This window comes from Pollicipes pollicipes, unplaced genomic scaffold, assembly GCF_011947565.3.
Source record: "Pollicipes pollicipes isolate AB1234 unplaced genomic scaffold, Ppol_2.1 Scaffold_4740;HRSCAF=5597_pilon_pilon_pilon, whole genome shotgun sequence".
In the NCBI taxonomy this organism is placed as follows: Eukaryota; Metazoa; Arthropoda; class Thecostraca; order Pollicipedomorpha; family Pollicipedidae; genus Pollicipes; species Pollicipes pollicipes.
In genome coordinates, this window is record NW_023596545.1 from 39,928,766 (window position 1) to 39,954,576 (window position 25,811).

The following is a 25,811-nucleotide window of genomic DNA, read 5'->3' on the forward strand; positions in this document are numbered from 1 at the left end:
TCACATCACTGCGCTGATGGTGGACGAGGGGCATCGTCGATGTTTCCAGCAGGGCGTCCGTGTCACCCTTGCTCTTTTCTCTGCAGTGTTTCATTCACAGAAGGACCATGCACAGGGTCGTCGGCACATGCGGTAGGTGTCGGTGCCACAACGGACTCCCCCATCGGCAGGTGGAGAGCCTTCTGCCACCATTCCAGGACAGAGCCATGTCGGCCCTTCTGGATGTTGGTGATCGACTATTCCATTCCCATGTATGCTGACGAAGACACTAAGATCTAGACACTGATGATAACGTGTGTGTTACGTTTCGTGTCATTCCCCTCGAGCGGGTGCGAACCCAGAGTACTGAAATGATTCCGACACGTTAGACAGGGCCTGCAGAAGCCGTCGACGTGTGTCGGGTTGCCTGATCCGACACTGGCTGACTGAATGTCTGCAGGTGCTGCGGTGCTGGAGCAGCCCCGGGGCCGACACACCCGTCTGCCGGCGGTTGGCGAGGTCATCCTGGCCCACGGCGGAGGCCCTCGCGGCTGGTGACTCTCGGCCAGGGTGGCTTCGCTCATCAAAGGACCGGACGGCCGCTGCCGTGCTGCAGCAATTCTGCTCCGCGGAAATCTCACTCGCCGACCCACCGCCAAGCTGTACCGGCTGGAGGCATCGCCAGACACCACCTGTGACCGTGACGCGGACCTGAGCCGGTCGTCGTGTGGCACGCCTCCGAGCGGTGTTGGCCACAACGGACTCCCCCTCTTGCGGCATGTGGCGCGGCTCGGCACCGAACGAGCGCGGTGATGCGCGAGCAGTGGTGCCGCCCAGGCGCGGGCGTGCGCGTACCGTGACGCCGGTGGACGGTTGACTGAAAGCTTCTGGAATTCATGAAAAACTCCAGCGAACTGTTTTATACGCCTATACACTTCATCCGTCGTTCCTGATAGGCGTAAGAAAGTGCCGCGTCTAGGGTGGCAATCGACAACCCTAGGGTGGCAATCGACATCCCTCTGCTAGCGAGGATGAAACTATCGGGGTCTAATCTGGCGCTCGTGTTACGATCCCAACGTGTCTATCTTTGTGGTTTTAGCGTGGCTAGAGACCGCTGGGTTATCAACAGAACAAGGCGCGTTAGAGGTAGACCAGTACGTGTCGTCAGAATGGTATTTAATGTTAGCTTGCATTTGGGCTGGTTGTAATTGGCTCCAATTAATTAACACTCTAGTAATTACCTTGTAGGGTGATTGTGTCCCCATGACCGCGTGGTGTATGGTGAGCATTTAAACGATGCTGGGTTTGCTGTTAGCATTTAGATTGCAGGTCCCAGCCCCATTACACGCTGATTGGATGTGTCAATGCTTGCTGCATTATTGTCATCAAATATAGTTCAGCATAAGTGTATGTTTGCATGCGGTAAACCCATAACACATGTTTTGTAGGCATGTAGCTCATTTTGATTCACCATGAACTAAAAAAGATGCATTTGGGTCTCAGGACTGCATTATGATGCACAGTCCAGGTCAGCTCAAATACAGACAGGATGAAACATTCAGGATGCGCGGTATCATAGTTGCAGGGAGCAGGTATAATCTGATTTTCCGTAGATGACATTTTGCAGAACGCAGGATATGATGAAGGATGGACCCTGACTGGCCCTGGGATGATTCCTCTGTTTAATCATCTGAAATAAAAATCAGATTGCGGCCATTGAATGCATCACATGGCACAAACATTGCCCATATACAATGTGAGAAATATCACCTTATGGTCATATGCTTTGTTAAGTTCTGAATGACAGTTTATGGTGCTCTCAGTAAAATTCTGATTGATTTGGCTAGTTGCTTTGTGGTGGAGAAGATGAAAAAACAGTGTAGGGATGTCGAAAACACAATGGGAGGGTGTCACTTTCCATCCACATGTCAGAATAAATTAACACTGACTCCGTCTGCTTACCACGCCCTCACCGCCTACCGCGCCCCCGCTGCCTACAAGGAGCCCGAGTTCGAGCCCTCGCCGTACGCCTTCGACGACTCGGTCAGCGACTACGAGTCGGGCTCCAAGTTCGCCGCCAACGAGAACAGCGACGGCAAGCGGACGTCCGGCTACTACACGGTGGCCCTGCCCGACGGCCGCGTCCAGACGGTCAAGTACACGGTCGACGACTACGCTGGCTACAACGCTGAGGTCACGTACGAGGGCGAGGCCCAGTACCCCGAGGAGCCCGAGTACACGGCCGCCCCTGCTCCCGTCCACAAGACTGCTCCCGTGTACAAGCCGGCTCCCGTGTACCAGGAGCCCGAGCGGGAGCCCATCTACGCCTACCGTCCCGTCCGAAAGTACAGCAACTAAACTCTGTGCTTTTTGATATTACTCCGCTTGTTTTGGAATGTATTTATTGCGTAACTCGTTTCAACGGTCTGTCCATCGTACAATGTTGTGAATCACCAAATATATTGGCAATGGAAACATATCAATCATGTTGTGTTTCTTTACTGCACCAAACGACAGTCACCTTCGAGATGCGAAAAAAGGTTCCATGACATTTATGACACGGGACAAATTCCTACCGGCAGGAGTGCTTCTATATAACGTCTATGCCAGTACGTATACGCGACATTAATACTACTCCACAAAAGTCAGGTCTTGAAAATTTATACCCGTAATTACACATATTGCAACATGTCATACAATTGCCACCTTTGCTTAAAGACATTGTTCGACATTAGTATGGGGTTTTGAAGTGAAATAGCCATCGTGAAAACCTTTCTGTGTAGTTCACAGCCCGCCCTTCTTAATATCTAAGCTCTTCTAGTTTCTGGGCTACAGGCCCGCAAAAATGGGGAGAGTGTTTCGGGGAAGGTATTTCAACCTCACCTTGGCATTCATGACGTGGAAATAGCGCAATTCCAGTCTCGTCATTTCATAAGCCGATCAAGGCCGAGAAAGATATGTTGATCAAATGGCTCATATTTGGCGTTCCCCAAGACCTAACGGCCATCAATTGACTCTCTCAACGTTGTGGAAGATACGATGACATAGCCAAACAGTGACGCATTGAGGACATTCATTACCGCCCTGCGGACGAGTGAGCGCTTTGGTGTGCTGCGCGTGCCTGCCTCGCGCCACGCCATAATGTATGCCAGAGGGTAGAGACCTCTGCGCTAACCTCTGAACTCCTTCCTGACATTGCTATCCTGGTTTTGTCTTCATTTTTCCGCAATCCTCGTTTCTGTTCTGTACCCAAACTCAGCGCTGTCCTCTTTGCAATCTTATGGTCTGACCCCTTTCTTGTTAATTGTTTGTTCAGGGGCACCGACCACCGAGGTCTGGCCTCAGTCTGGCCTTGATTCCATCTTCTGTCCAGCTATCTGCGATTACGACTTGGTCTGTCCCTGATACTATCCCCAGCTATCCTTCCGTGATGTCTTCGAGCCTGTCCCCTGTTCCGCACGGGTCCATTCTTCTCTGCTGACATCTCTCCTCGGTACCACAATACCGGGGAGAGTATAGATAGAGTAGTAAGATAGAGCGGCGCATCGCTGCTCTATCTTGTCCCATCTTGGAAACGGTACTCCAGGATGTTTTTGCAGTAGGAGTTATAATCGGCACACATGTGAGTTTTGAAGTATGCATTTTGTCATGTGTCGCGTTTGTAACGCTTATAGGTACTTTTTGTTACGTTATTTAGTTACTAAAGAGGGTATTTACTGCTAATTTATCTTTTACTCGGTAAAGTAAATAAGAAGTAAGTAATTAAGCGTACTTAAACCTGAATCAAGAATACAAGAAAGCCATTGACCTAATAACACGATCACGTTAAGATTCTTTCAGCTGCATATCTCGAACAGTTCTTGAGCGATCACACACGCATTGCACCTTTTTTATCTTTGTTTGGATGTGCCGATGCCGTTCAGCACTAGTTTGGTGTTGATTGAAACATAACATCAATTCTGTGTGCGATCAATTCATCATCATTAATTCATCATTTCTGTGTGCAACTATATTATAGCGACACATTCTACCTCACGCAAAACTCACTGCGCGAAAGTCACGTGCAAAGCACCTTACCCGATACCACTAGAGCACAGGAGGTAGTTATGGAGTTTACGGTAAGTTTCACTTAAATAATTTGGAAGGATTTATCAGCTTCATTCGTAGTTCAGTTTCGATTAGCCCGAGGAGCCTGATGCGACATTCGCTAGCGCCCATCACGGAGTTTGGAGAGTTCAGACCGGGATAGATTGGAAAAAGAAAAGTCTGCTCGGAAGGAAGAGCCCATTATTCGGTATTAGGAATTTGACCGCCACTGTTCCAACTGGGGAAACGTGCCCATGTCTTGTTGTAAATGGGTCGCTTCTTCCTCCCCCCCCCCGTTCCGTCGCGCAAAACGATTGTTTCCTTAATTTTAAGCCATTCAAATACCTGGTACGGGCTACGTAGTAACTTCAAGTCGCATCCTACCAACCAGAATACACAAAACGTCGCAACACCAATGACTGGCGCTGTAGTCTATGTGAGAATGGGGCACGGCTTCTTCAAGGTAACATAGTGTGCGGAGAGAGACCGCGAGTCGCTGACAGACGGCAGTGCGAACCGGCTGCTTACACTGCTATTCCATATCACTATTTCGTGGCTGAACTATCAAAACACTTGTGTTCGAAGCATTTCTCTCGCCTGCACCGGATCCTTCCGTGGCCGCCAGTGCTCGTTTCTAGTCACGGTTAAACATGTAGGCCCCCAACTGCAACGAACTACTTTCAAGTCTCCTCTGTCTTTTTATATCAGACCAATGGCCTGTTTATCGTTAGAAGGTCACAAAGATAGGCAGCATCTCACACACAAATCCGCAAAGGTACACACACACACACACACACACACACACACACACACACACACACACACACACACACACACACACACACACACACACACACACACACACACACACACACACACACACACACACACACTCATATACACACACACTGCACGAAACAAATGGGCACCCGTTCTGCGAGTCTGTGCTCCTCGATTCCCATTTTCGAGGCCGGTTGGCGCCTTGGTGGTGTGACAAGGGCAGCTGTGGAGCATGCGTCAGGGAGGGCGAAGTCGGGACCAGCTGAGGGGTCAGATGAGGCGGGGCGTGACGTCTCTTCCGGTGACGTCACCGCAGACTGACAGTCGGCTCGGGGCGGCGAACGCCTGTGCCAGGAGTGTGGCTGGGTGATGAGTAGAGTCAGGGAAGAAGAAGCGGAGTCAAGAGACCTTCAACACGTTACACTTTGATGTTGTCTCCTCGTCAACGAAATGCGGATTTCTAAGCGAATGCTGCTGCTGACCACCGCCTTTGCTATCCGATATCTTGGATAGAAAGGCCGTTTGCCATCAATATTTTAAAACAGCTTGTAGCGTTCGTTATGATTCCGATCTACGGGGAGATGACCATTCATGTCTGGCTCCAAAATACCTGCCCCACGATTATCGCAGAGTATCCAAGTGCGAGTTTGCAAAAAGAACTAAAGCTGAAAACCTAAAGCTATGCACGTTTGGTTCAACACTAGGACTATGCCATTTCTTCTGAAAGATAGCAAGTAACAGACGAGCCCAAACCTGGGCTGCGTGCCATCCTGCGAACAGGCACGAAGTGTGGCGCAGCACTAGTCCTCCCACCTGTCCTGCGAACAGACACGGAGTGTGGCGCAGCACTACTCCCCCACCAGCGTGCCGTCCTACGAACAGGCACGGAGTGTGGCGCAGCACTAGCCCCCCACCTGTCCTGCGAGCAGGCACGGAGTGTGGCGCAGCACTAGTCCCCCACCTACGCGTCGTCCTGCGAACAAGCACTGAGTGTGGCGCAGCACTAGTCCCCCACATGTCAGAGTGAATGGCCTGGACACAGAGTGTGACGCAGCACTAGACCCTCTCTTGTCACAGTGAATGGTCAGGGTTCGAGCGCTCTCGCAGGCCCATGTTCAGTGAAGCGGAAGGAGTTAAGTGCAGGACCACGCCTAAAGAGAGACTGCGTGCGTACCGGGATGATCAAATGCCAGAATTTGTCCTTCTTCAGGCTTGGTTTTCTGGACATTGAGGATCAGCTGATGCGTAGTTGCTTTAAGACTACATACTGGGCTCATCCTTGTCGACGCATTCTTGTCACCCAGTATGTTCAGGAAAGGCTGGTGGCAGTCAGAGGGGCTGCCCATGAATTAGGGAGTCATTTCTATCATTGAAGCCTCCCCCTCCCCTGGTCACGCACTGGCTATGGTGGGCGAAAAGCCACCTCCCGTGGTTACGCTGTGTTAAGCGTGGCGTCCCAAAATAGCAGTGTTTGTTTGGTCCCCCAATCGAGCTAGAAATGCAAAGCAACTAACGAGCGTGTTCCTTGTCATGTGATGAAACCAACATCATTTAACTTTGGGGCTTTAAGCCGTTGCTTAAAGATTTTAACAAAATTCAAGGTCACTCCTGAGCTTAACGCCACACTGTAAGAGACCTCCCATCCCACCCTTGTTACGCTTTTTTACCCTCTATCAGTCCCCTCCTTCTCCAAGAGTAAGATAATTTATGAATGGCCACTGAGGGCATGGGTTGACTCGAACTGAATGCTTCACACGAACACGATAAAATTTGGTAGTGCCTGCCGTGCGTACACATAAGCAGAAGGCAATTCAAATGAGATGAAGACGCTCCGTCCCGAAAAATTGTATTGCACTGTTCACACCAAAACCCCAAGTGCATAATTTGTAAACTCCGTAATTTTGTAATTCGCTCACGTCGCTAAATATACTTCACTTGCTTTTTTTCGGTGGCAGACTTGCTGTCGCCCCGCACACTTCAAACGGTTCTCTTACGCCGCAGGCTGGCTGCTGCCCAGCACACCTGAAGTGGTTCTCTTACGCCTCAGGCTGGCTGTTGCCCAGCACACCTGAAGTGGTTCTCTTACGCCTCAGGCTGGCTGTTGCCCAGCACACCTCAAGTGGTTCTCTTACGCCGTAGGTTGGCTGTTGCCCAGCACACCTCAAGCGGTTCTCTTACGCCGCAGGCTGGCTGTTGCCCAGCACACCTCAAGCGGTTCTCTTACGCCGCAGGCTGGCTGTTGCCCAGCACACCTGAAGTGGTTCTCTTACGCCTCAGGCTGGCTGTTGCCCAGCACACCTCAAGCGGTTCTCTTACGCCGCAGGCTGGCTGTTGCCCAGCACACCTCAAGCGGTTCTCTTACGCCGCAGGCTGGCTGTTGCCCAGCACACCTCAAGTGGTTCTCTTACGCCGCAGGCTGGCTGTTGCCCAGCACACCTGAAGTGGTTCCCTTACGCCGCAGGCTGGCTGTTGCCCAGCACATCTGAAGTGGTTTTCTTACGCCGCAGGCTGACTGTTGCCCAGCACACCTCAAGCGGTTCTCTTACGCCGCAGGCTGGCTGTTGCCCAGCACACCTCAAGCGGTTCTCTTACGCCGTAGGCTGGCTGTTGCCCAGCACACCTCAAGCGGTTCTCTTACGCCGTAGGCTGGCTGTTGCCCAGCACACCTCAAGCGGTTCTCTTACGCCGTAGGCTGGCTGTTGCCCAGCACACCTCAAGCGGTTCTCTTACGCCGCAGGCTGGCTGTTGCCCAGCACACCTCAAGCGGTTCTCTTACGCCGCAGGCTGGCTGTTGCCCAGCACACCTCAAGCGGTTCTCTTACGCCGCAGGCTGGCTGTTGCCCAGCACACCTCAAGCGGTTCTCTTACGCCGCAGGCTGGCTGTTGCCCTGCACATCTGAAGTGGTTCTCTTACGCCTTAGGCTGGCTGTTGCCCAGCACATCTGCAGTGGTTCTCTTACGCCGTAGGCTGGCTGTTGCCCAGCACATCTGCAGTGGTTCTCTTACGCCGTAGGCTGGCTGTTGCCCAGCACATCTGAAGTGGTTCTCTTACGCCATATGCTGGGGGTTGCCCAGCACATCTGAAGTGGTTCTCTTACGCCGTAGGCTGGCTGTTGCCCAGCACATCTGAAGTGGTTCTCTTACGCCGTAGGCTGGCTGTTGCCCAGCACATCTGAAGAGGTTCTCTTACGCCGTAGGTTGGCTGTTGCCCGGCACTTCTGATGTGGTTCTCTTACGCCGCGGGCTGGCTGTTGCCCAGCACATCTGAAGTGGTTCTCTTACGCCGTAGGTTGGCTGTTGCCCGGCACATCTGAAGTGGTTCTCTTACGCCGTAGGTTGGCTGTTGCCCAGCACACCTCAAGCGGTTCTCTTACGCCGTAGGCTGGCTGTTGCCCGGCACATGTGATGTGGTTCTCTTACGCCGTAGGCTGGCTGTTGCCCAGCACATCTGAAGTGGTTCTCTTACGCCGTAGGCTGGCTGTTGCGTAGCACATCTGAAGTGGTTCTCTTACGCCGTAGGCTGGGGGTTGCCCGACACATCTGAAGTGGTTCTCTTACGCGGCAGACCGGCCACGCTCGGCACCGGGGTCAGTGCAGTCACTGGAACTGCAGCACTGCAAAATTTGCCGTATTATTTTTTCTTTTGAAAGCGTGCTTTGTACAAAAAATGTATTAGGATTTTTACGATTCTTGGAAACACATCTCTGCATTGGGTGCATTATGTTTTTTTACATTTCATGATTTAATGCGGCCCGAAATAAGTTTGGTGTTAGTCGAGTAATTACAGATAAAGCTGGGCCCCGAAAACACACGTTTAAACGGAAGTTATGATGAGTTTTGAAACCAAAATTGAGGAAAGAAGTTAGCCAAGCACATCTACCCGACCTGACACCCTTGTCCAATTGGTGGCGAGTACGAGTATTATCCCGCGACTACAGTTACCGCGGCTTCCAGGCACCATCCAGGTACTACAGCGGCTCTAACAACCAGGCTGATCACACGTGACACAACTGGTCGGTTTGTCGAGACCTGGCTGTACTCTGAGTACGCTCCACATCGGTACACACATGATGTGGCGATCCGATCGTGAAAAATGGCCGTCGATCACGTCCCCTGCAGCAACCGCACGCGTCGCTACGCAAATTGCCGTGACCAAGGCGGTGCTCATGCTCAGCCGTTGCGCTCATCAGTAGTGCTGATTTGGGTAAACAAGTTGTGAAGAAACCACGGGAAGCAGGGCTCCAACGAGACACCAGCACGCATGGACAACGGAACACAAAGCACACACGGTATCCACATACATACAGTAGCTTTACCAGAGTGCGACTAGCAACGCCACACTAGTATAAGAACTCTGGCATTGGCATTACAACGCACGGTAGAATCTGACCATTCCCCAAGATTTGTCGGGACATTTAGGAAACCAACGAGCGGAACGAGCACAAATAACAAATATAGCCACAATTGAACAATCAACCATGTTTCATCTCAAAGAAGAGTTAACACTTGTAGCGAATAACACATAAAGCTGGAAAGCTTGCTCCATTGCCTTTTCGAAAGCGATACCCTTGAAAACGTTACTTTGGACTTTCAGCTCAACGTGACGTTACGTAACACTTTGACAGGGACGCGCAGTACATGGTACATGCCACCAATGTCACTAAAAATCAATAAAAAGTATGTATCAATGTACAAGTATGACGCAACCAACGTTAAAGAGCCCGTTTTTCGCGAATCGACGGCACCAAACACCATAAGTGGTCCTGCGATCCACTAAACTGGTCGGCTTGGCTGCATTTGCTTCCCTCGATAATCTCGTCACGGCTTAACTTGCTGGCCGTTGTGGGAATGAAATACAAAACCGCCAGAAGACTACGGGAAGAATGTCTTGTTTGCAGCTTCGAAAACCTGAAAGTAACAGAAGTCAAGTTATTGTGCCCACTGTCGATCAGATGTTGATTGCAGTGCGCCTCGGTAGTGCTAGAGCTAGGTGTTTAGCCAACGTCGTCTTTAAACTCGAATAGCTTTAAAACCGTGAATCGACTAAACCAGCCAGAAAAAAGCTTTGTGGCCATATTTCGCTCACCGGAGAAAGCCATCGGATCAAGTCCGTCGAAATTGGTCGCTGGCACGCGAAGCCTTCCATAAGTCCGAGGTTAAAACATCGGGCACTTTGGGGACGAGCAAGACCACGAGTGTGACAAGCTGCAGCCGGTGGGATCGACCACGAGTGTGATGAGCTGCACCCAGGGGACAGCCAGGGTGCTGATGGATCACGAGCGTGACGAGCTACATCCAGCGGACAGCCAGGGTGCTGATGGATCACGAGCGTGACGAGCTGCACCCGGCGGACAGCCACGGTGCTGATGGACCACGAGTGTGACGAGCTGCACCCGGCGGACAGCCAGGGTGCTGATAATCACGAGTGTGACGAGCTGCACCCGGCCGACAGCCAGAGCAATGCTAGACGACTCCAGCACGATTGACTCGCTGACAGATTAGGCCGGAGGACCCAGCGTTTGGAATCTTCTGTATTTAATTCGCCACCTATCCACAAACGATGTCCAACCACTTCCCATTCGCTATCAGTTATAATGCGTATATTGCCACGTCTTTCCATCTGTGATACATTCTTTAACCATCTCTTTATTTTCATTAATGGTAATGGTTTTATATGATACGACGTATTGAAAACGCAATACACTGTGGTATGGATCCTTCATTTGAATAGCATCTGCGGAAAACAAATCTCAAAATAGAAGGCGAAAAGAAGCCCTATTCTAAGAAATACCAACCTAAAAAACCCAAACCAAGAAACCCCAGTCAAAGAAACTCCAACCTAAACGGCCCCACCCTAAGAAAACCCAACCTACGGGAGGCAATCAATGCTTTTGTTTTAGATACTGGCACCGCCTTGCTCAAGACAAGCGTAGTTTTTTAATGCTTGCATTTGTGGGAACAGTTTGCGCCGCATCACTTTTCTCCAATCTACTGACAGTCAGAGAAAATCGTGTATAGTACAGAAGCAAAGCGAATTTTTCTTCTTCTTTCACGCTACACCGGCTGCGGCTGTTAGGTGTAACATGGTAGCATGGGTTAACAAGCGCTGTTTGGCGCTTAACGAATGGCGTTCAGGCTCCCGAGCTCATCATCAGGCCCACGGGCATACGTCTGGTGTGCGCTGTCAGCTTGTCTCTAGCTGCCCACGATGCGCTAGCGGTGGAGAACGGAGTCAGCAAGGTAGGGATGGGAGAGAGTTTTGCCGACACGCCGGTGATGTCCTTTAAATGGATTGGCAGACCGTTACGCCGTATACGCATGCCATTCTGATACAGGGATACATTATGGTGCTTCTCACGTTAGGCTGTTATCGCACGGCTGCCAAAGTGGCGCAGCACACGGGATTACGATAATGGTCTCGCTCAGATGGACCCAACAGCGGCGGTACAACACCGATACAGCCAATATTGTTGTTCAGTGTGCCCGGACCGATCAATCAGTGCTGACCGGCAGAGGCGCCAGACCAGAGTCAAATCAGCGGCGCTCACTGGCGCAGCAAACCGTTCCGTCTTCACAATCGGAACGCTGTAGCCGCCAATGGCATTGGCCCAGTGGTAGGTGACCGCTAACTCCGCCCAGCCGCGGTCGGCGACGGCCGCCCGCCTCCGGTCGGGACGAGGCCGGTGGCGTGCGGGAAGCGGCCGTCGGTGCTGAGCGGTGAGGCGGCCTGCCTCGGGTCGCGCCCGACGTCGGCCGCCAGCCTCGGCTCCGGCCCCGCACAGCGACAGACTGACTGACCGGAGTCGGAGCGCGCCTGGAGCCACGGTGACAGACTGACCGAGCGGGGCCGGAGCGCGCCTGGAGCCACGGTGACAGACTGACCGAGCGGGGCCGGAGCGCGCCTGAAGCCATGGTGACAGACTGACCGAGCGGGGCCGGAGCGCGCCTGGAGCCACGGTGACAGACTGACCGAGCGGGGCCAGAGCGCGCCTGGAGCCACGGTGACAGACTGACCGAGCGGGGTCGGAGCGCGCCTGGAGCCACGGTGACAGACTGACCGAGCGGGGCCAGAGCGCGCCTGGAGCCACGGTGACAGACTGACCGAGCGGGGTCGGAGCGCGCCTGGAGCCACGGTGACAGACTGACCGAACGGGGTCGGAGCGCGCCTGGAGCCACGGTGACAGACTGACCGAGCGGGGCCGGAGCGCGCCTGAAGCCACGGTGACAGACTGACCGAGCGGGGCCGGAGCGCGCCTGGAGCCACGGTGACAGACTGACCGAGCGGGGCCGGAGCGCGTCTGGAGCCACGGCGACAGGCCGACCGAGCGGGGCCAGAGCACGCCTGGAGCCACGGTGACAGGCCGACCGAGCGGGGCCAGAGCACGCCTGGAGCCACGGTGACAGGCCGACCGAGCGGAGCCGGAGCGCGCCTGGAGCCCTGACCCGACCGGCGCCAGGTTACGCGTCGTCAGAGCGGCTCGCCGCGCGCGGCGGAGCGTGTTGCACGCTTCTCTGGAGTCGATCCGGATGTCCTTGGGTTAGGAATCTACCACGCAGCCCAGTGACGTCAAACTGCAGCAGCCGTCCTAGTGTCGTAAATGACATCAAATATATGCCGGAAGGCGCTCCAAACCCTGCTGACACTGTGACCGCGAGCGGACTGTTGCACCTGGCCCCTGCTCGCGAGCGACGAGTGACAGTTGCTGCAATCCGGTCGGCTAGACCCTGAAAACAATTTCCTACACCTCCAAATAAATTCATCGCCAGCTTAATCCAAAGAGCGCGATCAATCTGGACCGAAGTCATTTGAAGCTGGGCAATCTATCCGAGGGATTACGATAGGACAGTTCCATGGTCCGAGAATGAAAGCCAATAGACCGCCCGAATGATGACGGGATCGAGGCTAACTGTAAGCCTCGAGGCCGAGGCCTCGAGGCCTCATCAAAAGAATTGACGCCTGTGGTGATTGTCAGGTGTCAGGTGTCAGGTGTCGCAGGTGTGGAGTACAGATAATATAGTGATGATCAAGGTTTTATGGCGTCACTCAACCGCACTTACAGACATGCTTAATAATTTTTACGGTTAAGTGTGTTGCCACAAACTCAAATGTAAGTGGCATGTCTACGTTGCTACCAAGGTTACATGACACACCGAATTTGTTTTTGATTGTTGGTTTTTCACATAATTTTTCCCAAGTTTAAGATTTATCACATTGATTAGTAAGCTATTCTCAAGATTCACGAAAATGCTGAGGCATTTATAGAATGTTTTTGATACTAAACATGAGATAAGTACTTCGTTCGATTTATTTTGATCAGGAAAGCGATGATAAAACTCAGGCAGAATCAACACTCTACCATTTATCAGTTTTCATGCTTAATTTGATTTCATCCATTGAGACTTATCATTAAATTCCGGTCTGTTGAGGTAGCGCCTTTTATGGCTGACGATTGACGATGGCGATTTACGGCCCCGGACCGCACAATTCTGTCCCAAACTCGTCCCGTCCCTTATATTTAGCCTCTCGTCCTTACATCCTATCCAAACCCATCCTGCCATCCTTTAATCTTTGCTTCCTAATCAGCAAGCGGTTTTACCACCTCGATGTGCTGATAGACACCAATACCAGTGGATATGCCGGCACGTAACACACAATACCATACAATGCGGTTTTCTCTTTCTTGGAAAACAAACATTTGCTATAGTCAGTTTATATACACACACACACACACACACACACACACACACACACACATATATATATATATATATATATATATATATATATATATATATATATATATATATATATATATATATGTATAATATACCAAAGTTAGAAGGGGGTGTTACTTATATACGTTAATTTGCTCTGTCTCTGCTGCATCCAGCTTGTGTCTATCCTAAACATTTCTGGATTCAATCTGTGATTTCCAGTGCTGTCCGAATCTGTCTGAAGTCAAGTTTCAATCCTTCCACGAAGCTTCCTGCAGACAGCTACACGTGATGTGGCGTTCAGAGTTGGTCAATGTGTCGAAATCACCTTAGTAAAACGTGTCATGGAGAACAAAGTGCCTTTGCGTAACCCCCGACGGGGACCGAAATCAACAAATTTAAGATATCCATAAATGGAAGGCCGAAATTGCGAAAAGAAACCAAAACCGGGGCCCAAAATCCTCCGCAAAGGCTATCATTTCCCACCCACAATACTGAATTTTGACAAACTGGCAATAGCCGGACTAAAACATTTCTCACTCATTCTCAACACCGCAGTCTTATAAACCACTTGTGCCGCCTAATATCTCGATGAGCTGTGCAGGGATCGCTCGCACTAAAAAAACAACATTTTTTGGCAGCCTCGAATGCCATTAAGTTTTAATTACCAATTGACTGGGGGGGGGAGAACTATCATAGACGTGGTGTAATTTCAGTCTTCTGCACAATTGGTACATCATACTGAACCATTTCAAGCCTGCAACAATGCCGTTTTTTGACACCTACGATGAACTAGAAACGAAAGGTTTCCCCCAACTAGTGATCCCAGCTATTTAAACGAGTGCTGCAACAAAAGTAGCCAAGTGAATGTTTCGAAATTGGTCTTAAGCGGCGTAAAAATGTTAAAATCAGTTACACACAAATTCCTGGTGCGGTCCTTATCGCCAGTTCTTGGCAATTTTAGCCACAAATCTGGGTGTCATTTTGGTCTCCCATTTCCCTTCGTTTTTGGGAGGTCGAAACAGGAAAAACCTCCGCATGGAAGCGTACGAAGTCTCAAATTTACGACCGATTTCTGGTGAAGATTTTCTGTGAGCTCTGGCCAGAAAAAAAAGAATGAATAGTCTCCGTACTTTGTTTTGCTAAAGAACATAATATGTTCTTTCCATATTAAGAAGGAAATCATGGGTTGGTATAAAACTGCCCTATTCCCACCAAAGAGGAATTTGTGGCAACGTTGACGTGATGCATCTATTCTAGAAGGAAACCGAAATTACGAAGGGGATAAACAACTAAGAGCCTGAAGTCTCGCTTAAAATTTGTCATTCTCCACCCAAAATCCAGATTTATGACGCTCTAGAGATAGCTGGGAGGTGGTTACTTCCAGTACACTGGTTGGCCGGGCGGCGCGGTCGTGACCGGCGGCGGCCTCACCCTGGCCGGCTGCCGAGCACGCGGAATACCGAGCGGCCCTCCGCTTTCGAGCGCCGCCGACTGGAACAGCCTCTCCTCCGGGTCGTCGCCGATACCGCTCCTGGCCACGCCGGAGCTCAGCGGCTGCGACAGGCTGAGCAGGGTGGCCGGTGGCTGGGAACGCTCTGCTGCCGCGAACCGGCGCAGAGTGATCTCCGTCTACCGGACAAAAAAGCGCCATCACAATTACCGGCAGAACTTTGCGGATTTGTGCGCACTTCCTTTCCGTGAATGAATTTTACGCGCAAGGAGCATTGATTGGCGTATGTAAAGCTTTTTATCAACTAGTGCGTACATACTCTTTCCACACGGACATGTTCAATTCAAATTTTTTCCTCGAAGAGCTTTTGATATTACAAATATTTTGCATGTCTTTTTTGCACTGGAACAATGTATGCTTTCGAAACTATGCGTACGAGCTTTGGTGTACGCAGCTTTGCCATGTGAACTTTATACCATATGTACACAAGCTTGCGAACAATCATTTACTAACTTTATACATGCGTCTTTCCCAAAGAACCTGCAATCTTAAGGCCTTTAAACACACTCAGTCCTACCGCGTGCCGTGGACACCCAGCCGCAGAGTCCATAATGAGTCACCAGGATGGCCCCACAACTCGTACACTAATGCATACCATTTCACAACAGCGGATTCACTGCTCCTCACCAAGTAGAAGGCTACAGCGGCTCCGAGCAGGTATCCGGCGAGCAGGTCAGACCAGCGGCAGCGAAACAAGTGCAGGCTGCCGATTCCGGGCAGCAGGCCACCGAGCAGTGCCAGCGTCACCAGAGCCGGCCGCACCGTCACTAGGCGCCGGAACGACACCATCTGGTGCAGGTAGCACGCCAGGAATACGCCGCAGAAGACCGGCAGTGCCGCGTGCTCTGAGGGAAAGCTGCGCAGCGCGGCGTCCACGGCGTGCGCGCCCGCCAGGCACGTGACGGACGACGGCGTGAACGTGGCCGCCGTGGAGAGACGCTCCGTGTAGATGTCGCCACCGCAGATGGCAGAGATGGCGCTGCTATTCGGTTGGCAGGCTTGCAGAAAGTGCGGCCGCGGAACGACGAAAACGTACTTGAGTGTGAAGGTGAGCACCATAGTGAGCAGCATTCCGAACAGGAGCGTACCTGCCGACCGCGATAATGCGTTGGGATATTGAAGCGCTGTGAGATAGATGGCTGCCCTTATTGAATCGAATCCAGTCGCCACTACGCACTAAACAAGCGCGCCGTCACTGTCAGGGCGGTGTCGATTTAGCCCCCACCCGCGTATCGTAAAAACTAACACACGGATAAAAAGACCAATTGAGAACATCGAGTTTTTTTCTGATACCAACCACTACATTAAAGCAACCTATGACGTCACGTCATCCAGGTCATGCAATCAAATACCGTGAAACCAAACCGGAAAAAAATAGGTGAACCCAGATCAGTAAGTCATGACACAACACGTAACAGATGACAATATCGGCAAGAGCACCCTGTAGAGTGTAGCTTTGCGCAAAAAGTCTTAGAGCACTGGCTACACGGAGCTTCCACTTATCTGCATCATAAGCGTGGGGATCAGCTGTCCTTGGATTAGAGTACAACTTATGTTATGTCCGGTAACGCCAGGAGCATACGTTCGAGACATCTTAAGACCATAAATCTGGTAAGATGGCATAATGACTTGCGCCAAACTTTGCCATGATTTTAGTATAACTCCTTGAAATGTGCAAATTACGGATTGTGATAGATCTGCGACAAACACACTTAGCCAAACACGACCTGTTCCGTTGCATGGTGTCCAATTTGGTGAACTAGTGACTCGAGAGTACTACGGAGCTGCGTGAGTATAAGTCTCTGAAACATCATACCTCACTAGATGGAAGTAGCTGAATCCTGGCTTATATGAGCCCAACTTAATCACTTGCTTAACTTATTTGTTGTAACTTTTGAACGTCCGTTAAGTGTTCACCAACAATAAGTGGCAAAGTACTCAGAAGGTGTTTATCCCAGCAAATGATTGATTCCAAAAAAAGCTCTTGCCTTATATCATAACTTAAGGCTAGGCTGAAACAGCACTGAAACGCATAAAATAAAGATGCAGGGACCGAAAATTCAAATTTTCTGGATATGATCGGTGACTAAACTGAACATTTTTGTTGGCCGATTGGTGACGAAATCGCAAAAAAAACAAGTTACAACAGCTTGAACCATATGACAGCAGACCATCCCAGTTAGACGAAACTCAAAGCTTAGTATTAGTCTATACTCGTTACCGTTCGCTGCGTGAGTTTGTTTAGAGCACATGCCGAAACATTGAGGCTTTACTGCATGAGCAGGCCGAGCCACAAAATAATGCCAAACCTGGTGGGTTAGAAAATACTGCTATAAACAATGTAAGCAAGTGTTGCTGTACCTTCAGCGCGGAACAAGGTTGGCAATAGTGCTGTTCAAAAGGGCCGCGCATGCCAGCGCTTATCCTCGAATTTCATTGCGGCTTTGGTTAGGTGAAATCGGAAAACACATGTTGGGCCATTGATCCAACGGTGGCAACGGTGAATTGAGATGAGCTCGAGTGCAAACGCCTAGATTCTGGACTGCCCTGTTTCGAGAACGATCTCCAGCCCCGGTAGTCCGATGTGCTACAAGCTCTTATCTATTCTCCGAACAAAGCGCACAAAATGCCATATCTAATGACGCATCGTTCAGCTACAGTCATCACTCTCATTTAGCCTTGTTCGGCACTTGATTTTCGACATAGACGGCCATCTGATAGGAAAGATTGGGCACATCCGGATCAAGAAGTACCTGATGTAGTGGTTCTTTTCATGTTACCGCTCCGTTATCTGTGCAAACACATTCCATGGCTGTCTGTCTAACGCCAGACTCCGTTGACAGTGCCTGCGGTCGATGCGGTCTCGCTGTGGTAGGTAGATGACACCACAGTTGGCTCGCGTATCAATCGATGAATTTCTGCCAGAAACACTTCTGCTGTCGACAAATACAAACGTGGCGTGTGTGTAGCAATGGGCACTGTGCGTGGGTTTTGCCTTTTGAGCAGTGAGAACAAATGTCTAGAATGGTGCCTGCCAGTGAAGTATATATATATATATATATATATATATATATATATATATATACATGTGTGTGTGTGTGTGTGCGTGTGTTAGGCTATTTTCATTGAATGTAAACATGTTGCTGAGCAAAATTTTTCAAGAATGCTGCCATGCACTTAATTTCAGCGTACTGTACCGCGCCCCAACGTCTTTTGCGGTCATTGTTTTAGCTCTAGAGTGACTGCGGTGACCAAATATATGTGCCCTGATCCGTGACGTCATAGCAAAACTATGACGTCATAAGATTTTATGGAGACACAAACCCTCGATGTGGATTAGTGTGGCTGCAGCAGCCGAAGCGAACGCAGGTACTGTGACCACGGCTCAGGTTTGTTTCAAAAGGAAATCACTTGGAAGTGAGTGGTAATTGAGCGAATTCGATCGAGTCTCTGCATTTTAGAGATACTAAAATGCTGGTTACCTCAAAAGAAAATGATACGGTGAAAATGATCAATCCGTGTGGCTAGAATTAAAATGCAAAATAGTTTAAACAGTATAACATATAGTAAATGAGAGTCATAAACATTTTTTTGATGGGTTAACAGATTTCACCATTGTCCATCTTTCGCCGCTGGCATGGTAAAAGTAATTTTATTACTCGGACCCCAAAACAACACATACCAATCAACGTTCGGTAGTCGACGTGCCAGAGACGAGCATGCAGGGGTTGTGTGGATGTGTGTGAACTCCGAAAAATCGACCACCCCGCACCGAAAAGTTCACTCGTTTTTGCAATCATATCGTGAACAGATAGCCTTTGACCGTGCCAGCATTTTCTCTGTGCGTGTCAGCATGTCAGTGCCTGCCTTTTAAAAGGAATGTTCCCCATTTGAAAGATGTGCTACAGAACGGAAGGCAGCATATCGGGTTAAGTTTCCATCTGGTGAACATTAGATAATATCATATCGTGCATGCTAACTTTTAAAAATGCGAAAAAAGCTTCTCAACTGTAATCGGTGTGCTTAATCCGAGACCACCCGGGGGCACCGATCCGACATCCCGCCTGATGTCTCAACAATCGATGGCTGCTCCGGACAAATTTAGACGCCGTATGATGAGCACGGGTCCGACCCTCCTTGAAACTGAGACACAAGATCTCTGATGCATTTTGGGTCGAAATAGGTTGGCAAGGTCAGGACCAGGTCAAGCAAGGTCCAAATCTGTCTTAAATGAATTTAGCCCTGCTATACGTGCATCTGGTCTATTTCTGATACAGCTGCTGTAATAGAAAAAGACCAGAAATTAAATCATCTAGGCTATCCGACACAGGGTCTTTAATAGATCAGGCTACAGACCTCAGCAGAAGTGCTAATCGCCACTTAAGACCATTTAAGGAAAGTGATTTAGGGTAGTCAGAACCCTGGAGCAAAGAAATACGTTTGATGGAATTTTACATAGTGTGTGCATGACCACCATCGTTTCCATTATATGTGCCTTAATATTTAAAAAAATATTGTAAGATAAGTGCTGATAGCAGCGTGAACGTCCCAATTATTTGTTGTTTTTTGGTACGGTATCACCGTCTTCTAACGCAGTTTCGCAATGCAAGGTTTTTGTCGCATGTTAGATACCTAACTTGGTAAGAAGTAGAAATTTGCTATGACCTAGGACCACATGGTCGCGCGAGATTACAGCATGCTCATACGAATAGTTTAGCAGATACCGCACCCTAAGTGCCGGCGAGGTCATCCTATCAGAATGAAAGCCATCGCCAACACATCCCAGCTTAATACGCTCACTTGAAAGACGCACAAATCAACGCGGCCAAGATTCCTGCCGAGCTAACCTGTAATGCGGATGAGACGTCTGGTAAAGTAATGGAACGTCCAGTTAGGACAATTGGTGGTTATGGCCTTCTTTTCCCCATCGTAGAAGAACCAGTGGATGATTTCAACGATGACAATCTGAAAGCAAAAACATTCAGACCACGTCCTTTGCATGACGCGCGTAATACACATCGCTGGGATAGATTGAAATATTAGTCAAAGAACGATTTGAAATCTAATGTCATCGACCTTCAAAGTCTTCAATGCAAGACGCTTCACCCTCGTCAGAGGATAATTTCGCTGAGAGCAGTGAAATCAACTCGCGTGCTGACTGATTCACAACATGCTTCGTGTTTACGCACATTCGAGCCCCACAAATATTCTCATGCAAAAGTTAGACAGTGAATTTGGCGACCTCCCATGAGAAGTTTGATGCGTCTCATTATGTCTTACCGTGACAACTGGAATGAAGAAGCTGGCTGAGTAGAGGCCCGAGTCGTTGAGGTACAACGGGTGGCGGTCAGTGTCGTTGTAGTAGGGATAGGAGATCCACTGGACGTCAGCGCACGGCAGCGGGTACCGCTTCTCCTTGAAGTTGTCCAGGTACCTGCAACAGATGGCGAGCCGCAGTCACGTTGTTGAAAACGACACGGTTAGTTCATGGTGTGATTTCTGGAAAACTGAGCGGTTTCCAGAAAGACGTGAAAACATCGAATCCGTAACCATTGCAGGTGAACGTGCAGCACATTTGAAAGCACATAACTAACCCGGCGCATCTGGCTGCAAATCAAGCACTTTTCAGTTGTTTGTAATTCCATAAAGTTAGAATCCTATCGGTACCTCCAATCTAAACTGCAGTGAAGGCAGATGCGAATCATCGGTTCCGGCCGCATTTTGGTAAGGAGTGTTTGATTAATTATATTCTACAACAGTAGAGCTTTTTTTTCTTAAAGTCGCGGCACAGGCGCGCCAAATTCTGTATGGCTCTAAGCAACTGAATATTGAATCTTTTGGTATAGAGTTAAATGCACTAAGGTAAGGTCGCTGATATGTTGTACTAACACACACATAAATGGATGTTGTTAGGTCACTGACCTATATGGCGTCAAATTCAGGTCTTGACTTTCAACGACGGCATTTCTAGGGAATCGTTCGATCTGTTGTCAACGGAGTGTCAGACAAAACCATGCATCCATAAAATAGTTTCTTAGTTAACAATAAAATTGAATTTATGATAAAGACAAATTCCATTGACCTTGAGTGAGTTATGGAGGTCATACAAATGTCAAAACCAACTCGCTTTTTACTGACGACCCTGCTCTATGGGGTAGTTTCTAATGCTCATTTCGAATTTCTTGGTAACAGGGGCCGCAACAGACATTTTCCATGAAATTCTGAAAGGTCAGAGATGGTCACTGACCTAAAATAACCTGGATCAGCATTTAGTTTCAAAAACATACTACCTAATGCAATCCCTGACGCCCATTGAAATTCCAAATTCACACCGATCTTGTATATTTTTAGTCGCAACGGGCGTTTAAAGGTTAAACTAGGTCACTAACCGGTACTGGATGCAAGTGACCTTTTGCTTAGAACAGGTATGTAGGTTCCAGGCGGTTGAATGGGGAGGTAAGGAGGCATTTTGGACACCAATATGGAGTCTGACCTTGCTTGACTTCATTCGATCCAAAGGTCTTGCCTTGGGAGCCTCAGCTTTGGACACAAGTGAAGTCACGTATCTACCCTATGAATTTAGTGTCTCCAGCTCTCTCAGTTGTTGAGATTTCAGGAGGTCATATCGGACAGAGGGCATTCAACTGGGCACTAAGGTGTGTGTCAAGTATTGTACATGCACGCTTTGACCAAAAGTCAGACGTAGCCAATGCATCAAAGTCTCCATCCTCCACCATACGCTATGCGGGTAGCCCTCTGCAGTCTCCTAAAGGCATGGAAGAAGCTAGGTTAATTGTGCACGGAGCTCGGTAGCATTCAAAGATTATGTATCGCAAAAATATCAATCATGCCATTTATGTCTACATGTATATTCCAACTTTGGGCAAATCAGCTATAAACGAAGAGATTGATAGTGCCAATTTTATTTAGGTCTTGTGATGATAAAACTACCCCCGTAATGATCGATCCTGAACGTATCTAGCAGATCCGTGGCTGATTCCAGGGTTGAGAAATGGAAAGCCCAAATGAACAGTAAGCTTTAGAAGTTGTGACAATGATATACGCAGCATAAGAGTAACAGTGCGTGTAAAGCGTATCTAGACATGTGCTAAAGACGCGTCCAGTTTTCCAAGCGACGGGGAGTAGGCCACATTATTTGAGTGGAGCCTGCTGAAGCGGCCGCCGTCCACCAACGGTCCGCTGTTGGCGGTTATGGTCCGTGTTCTGCCCTCTATGGTCCGTGTTCCCTTCCTGCTCTTTGCCGTTCCTGTACTCGCTTCTGGCATTCAATTATCTTTTCAGATGTTACCTTCTGTACGGAAGTGAAAGATGGAGATCACATTCCCTATTGCTTTTATCCTGTAAGGATCCCTGCTGTTTTTCTTCCTTCCTTACGTGGGCATATATCAGTTTCTAATATTTACTAGAAACAAAGCTATAAGCATTTACTCTTAGCGCCATAGTGGTGGCCTAAGACGAACATCATGATCGTCCGCGACCTCATTCGTTTCCCTTCGACACGGCTTGTCACCGCATATTCAATCGGTTGCGCCAATGTCGGCAGAAACTGCAGACTTTTCCATCTCGATGCCCTTTATTTTTTGTCTGAATCTTCAATCTAGATGCGTTGACGTACCGAATGCATCGAAGATCCTTACACTGAGTGAAAACTCCTCGTTTTGAAGTCCCGGAATCGCCTCATGCATGCTAGTTCCTGGTATGTTGCAATAACGACATCCATGCATTCACAGCATGCAGACGATTCATTTACCGGAAACAGCAGTAACTCTGTAATCGCACAACATCGCGTGGAATCCCGTGACGTTCACTATTTTAGCGTCATTACTAAATTTCACTGGCGATTTATCCCGAAACCGACCATGGAACCGACCCTTTGCATGCCACGTACTCTAAAATTTGACGAAGTGCGTTCAAATGATGTGAAGAAAGCAAGGGCGTTCTAAGGTTGGCTCCGAACTTTTCCGGACAAATAAGCAGAAATCCCAAAGAGGGCGGCATTGGTTCTTCACCACTATTAAACAAGAGACTTAAAAACGAAATGAGTGCACTGACCGGTCCCAGTAAAACCTCGAGACGAATGTTCGGAGCCACTTGATTGGAAGATTTGCGCTAGTTCCTAAACGTCTGCAAAATTGTCTCAGTGCCTACAGCTCAGCTTCTGCAAGGTAGTAACTGATAGGCGAATGGTAACAATCTTGTTGGACGAAGTAGTGTATACTCCACCAAACCAATTGAAGCAGAAGAGAGATTGTGCCGTAAACGTCACGACTGAAGGGTTTGTCGGACTTGTCACTCACTTGAGATAGTAGAAGATGACGGCCAGACAGCCTGTGACAACCACCTCCAGCAGAAAGAGCGGCACCATCACATGGTTGACTGGGTGGTCCCCCATGACTGGCTCCACGATCCGGTGACCCTGTCGACCGATCCATTAGACGAGACTGCTGCTTCATGTGCTATACAACCCCCAGGCCGCCGCTGAGTAAGATCAACGCAACCGCCGTCCTATGCTTAGCCCCCCCCCCCCCTAAATCCCCCAGCGAAGCGCGAATCTCACAGTCTGTTGTTTAAGAGCCGTATGACATGCCGTACAGGTAAGCTACTCAATGGGTCTTTGCAAAAGCACACTGGGTCAACTTTCATGGACGCCTAAAACCAGAAGTGCTTGCAGTTTGACGCCAAACTTGCAGGCCATTACCCTTAAGCATAATGTGTTGACTTACTCGAAATGCTCAGTGCATTTGCGAGGAACAGAATGCTTATGGATAAGGCATAGCTAATAGTCTTATTCCTAGGGGAATAACCAGGAGAAAAGAGAAATAGACATACTATTAATACTTTGACCTCTAGTTAATGCAAGTATTATCTATCTACATAAATAAAACACGCATTATCCGTCTCTATGATTAAGACGTGATTGATTAAGACGTGTATTAGCATTGCATCTATCTTTCCATTCCTCTGCTTAATCTTCAAGGCATAAGGCTATTAGTACTCTCTTGTCCTCCTCGATATGTACATCTGAAGACGAAGTGATGTCAAATTTGTCGTTTCGTTTCACACAGACACTTTGCAGCCCACAGTACTAATACTGCACTTGACTGGCCACAACCCCACCTCTCACCACCATGGCGCCCGTCCTCCGTCCGCACCCCGCCACTGACCGTGTTTTCAGCGTCTGCGCAGCGGCTACCTTCCCCCGTCTGCCGTCCGCTGCAGCCCGCGCGCCACCGTGTCCGGTTACGGACGCCTGCCGTGCGACCGAGCGCGCACTATCTGGCCGATACACGGCCGGCAGAGGATCAGACCGCGCGTGTCAGCCTCCCTATCGGCCGACACCTCCAGCCGGCTGATAACAGCCGGCGCGCACCCGACACTGATGACGCGGCCTTGCAGGCTGGTCGGTGAGGTGCGCGGAAGGGGATAGATGTCTTGATATTTCGATTATAAGCCCCTTATTGAAACGAATACCAGTAGAATCTGGTGTCTGGTACACTACTAATATTCTTTTCGGTAAAGGCGCGTGGTCGAGATATCAATGCATCTATCTCTCCTTTCTTCTGGTTACTCTATGAGGAATGAGTGTAACAAAACTGTCTAATCAGCTTATGTGCACGCACTTTGACAACGCATTAAAGGTTAAATTGGCAGTTGGGCTGGATGGAGCGCTTCAGATGTAAGCATCCTCTCCTCAGCACTAGATCCGGACGGCGCGGCAAACACGAACTTTGATGACGCGCCGTAAGCCGTGTGACAGCGTTTTAGACGCAGCCGCATTTGACGCTGTGCGACATGACCCGCGCCCTTGACCCGCGTCCCCTTTGGGGCTTCGCTTCCGTAAATAAATATAGTTCGGTACTTGTGATGCCTATGCTCAAGGACGTACCGCTGAGGGTTGTCGACACCGATCGACGTCGGGTACCGGAACCTCTTCCGCTGTAACTTCCGTCCGTTGCACAAAAATGTGGCTCAGTATACCGCGCCTGGCCTCTTAGGTTTCAGAAAACCGATTAAGTTTCAAAAGTAGTACAGATCGCATGAGACCTACAGTTTTCTGACGAAGCTGGGGGATGAGTGAGGAGGATATCAGGTAGCTCGGCCGCAATATAGTATTGGTGAGAAATTAGATGATATTTTTCAATAGTCTGATTGTGAAACAGCGACAAGACGTCCTGGTACGTCCTGGCTCAGGATAAATTTGATGCTGACTTCAAACCAATGAAAGACCTCTAGACAACTCCACAGATTTTCCGTAGCAGGCTGCAGGCTCAAAACGAGAATCTCGGCAACCTTGTTACAGTTCTGTTTTACCCAGGGAATGGGAAAGGTATGGCTCCCTAGGGCCACCTACTACACCATGTGCTGGTGACTTGACGATCCCGAAGAAGAAATGGCCAGTTCTACCACTGTCGAGGGAACCTGAACATCACGGATGGCCTGTCACTGTTCGGAAGCCGGGTCGCCACTCCGTCCACGATGCAGCCTGACATCTTCGAACGCCTGCATGACAGTCACGGGAGCCTCAGCAAGCGTAGGAGAGAGCAAAACGGTCGGTCTGGTGCTGGAATCTGTCGGCCGATCTGAGGAGGAGGGTCGAGGGCTGGGTTTTCTGTCAGACCCACAGCCGTGTCTGGCATGCGGAACCAATGACTTTGAGGGGCCTACCAGAACGGCTCTGGTTGAAACTGGGCGTAAACCTGTGCAAGTTTAACTCACA

The 25,811-nt window shown here is 49.5% G+C and overlaps 1 protein-coding gene across 1 annotated transcript; it reads right to left on the minus strand.

Moving 5' to 3' along the window:
- Nucleotides 1-8,584: 8,584 nt before the first annotated feature.
- Nucleotides 8,585-24,367, minus strand: LOC119099064 (phospholipid phosphatase-related protein type 5). Its single transcript, XM_037222115.1, has 7 exons — nt 24,259-24,367; nt 23,392-23,510; nt 20,354-20,507; nt 19,921-20,038; nt 15,701-16,161; nt 14,995-15,192; nt 8,585-9,753 (listed from the first exon to the last, which is right to left on the minus strand). Exons 2-7 carry the CDS (start codon nt 23,484-23,486, stop codon nt 9,718-9,720), a joined length of 1,062 nt encoding a protein of 353 aa, XP_037078010.1. The 5' UTR covers nt 23,487-23,510; nt 24,259-24,367; the 3' UTR covers nt 8,585-9,717.
- Between the last annotated feature and the right edge of the window lie 1,444 nt (nt 24,368-25,811).

Bases quoted from the DNA above. Each gene is read 5' to 3' on its own strand.
- LOC119099064 (XM_037222115.1), bottom strand. From the start codon at position 23,486: ATGGGGGACCACCCAGTCAACCATGTGATGGTGCCGCTCTTTCTGCTG. The intron at 20,039-20,353 runs GTAAGACATAAT...TTTTGCTTTCAG, and splicing joins TCTTCATTCCAGTTGTCACG to ATTGTCATCGTTGAAATCAT. The intron at 9,754-14,994 runs GTGAGGCCGCCG...TGTTACTTTCAG, and splicing joins GTGCTCGGCAGCCGGCCAGG to GTTTTCGAAGCTGCAAACAA.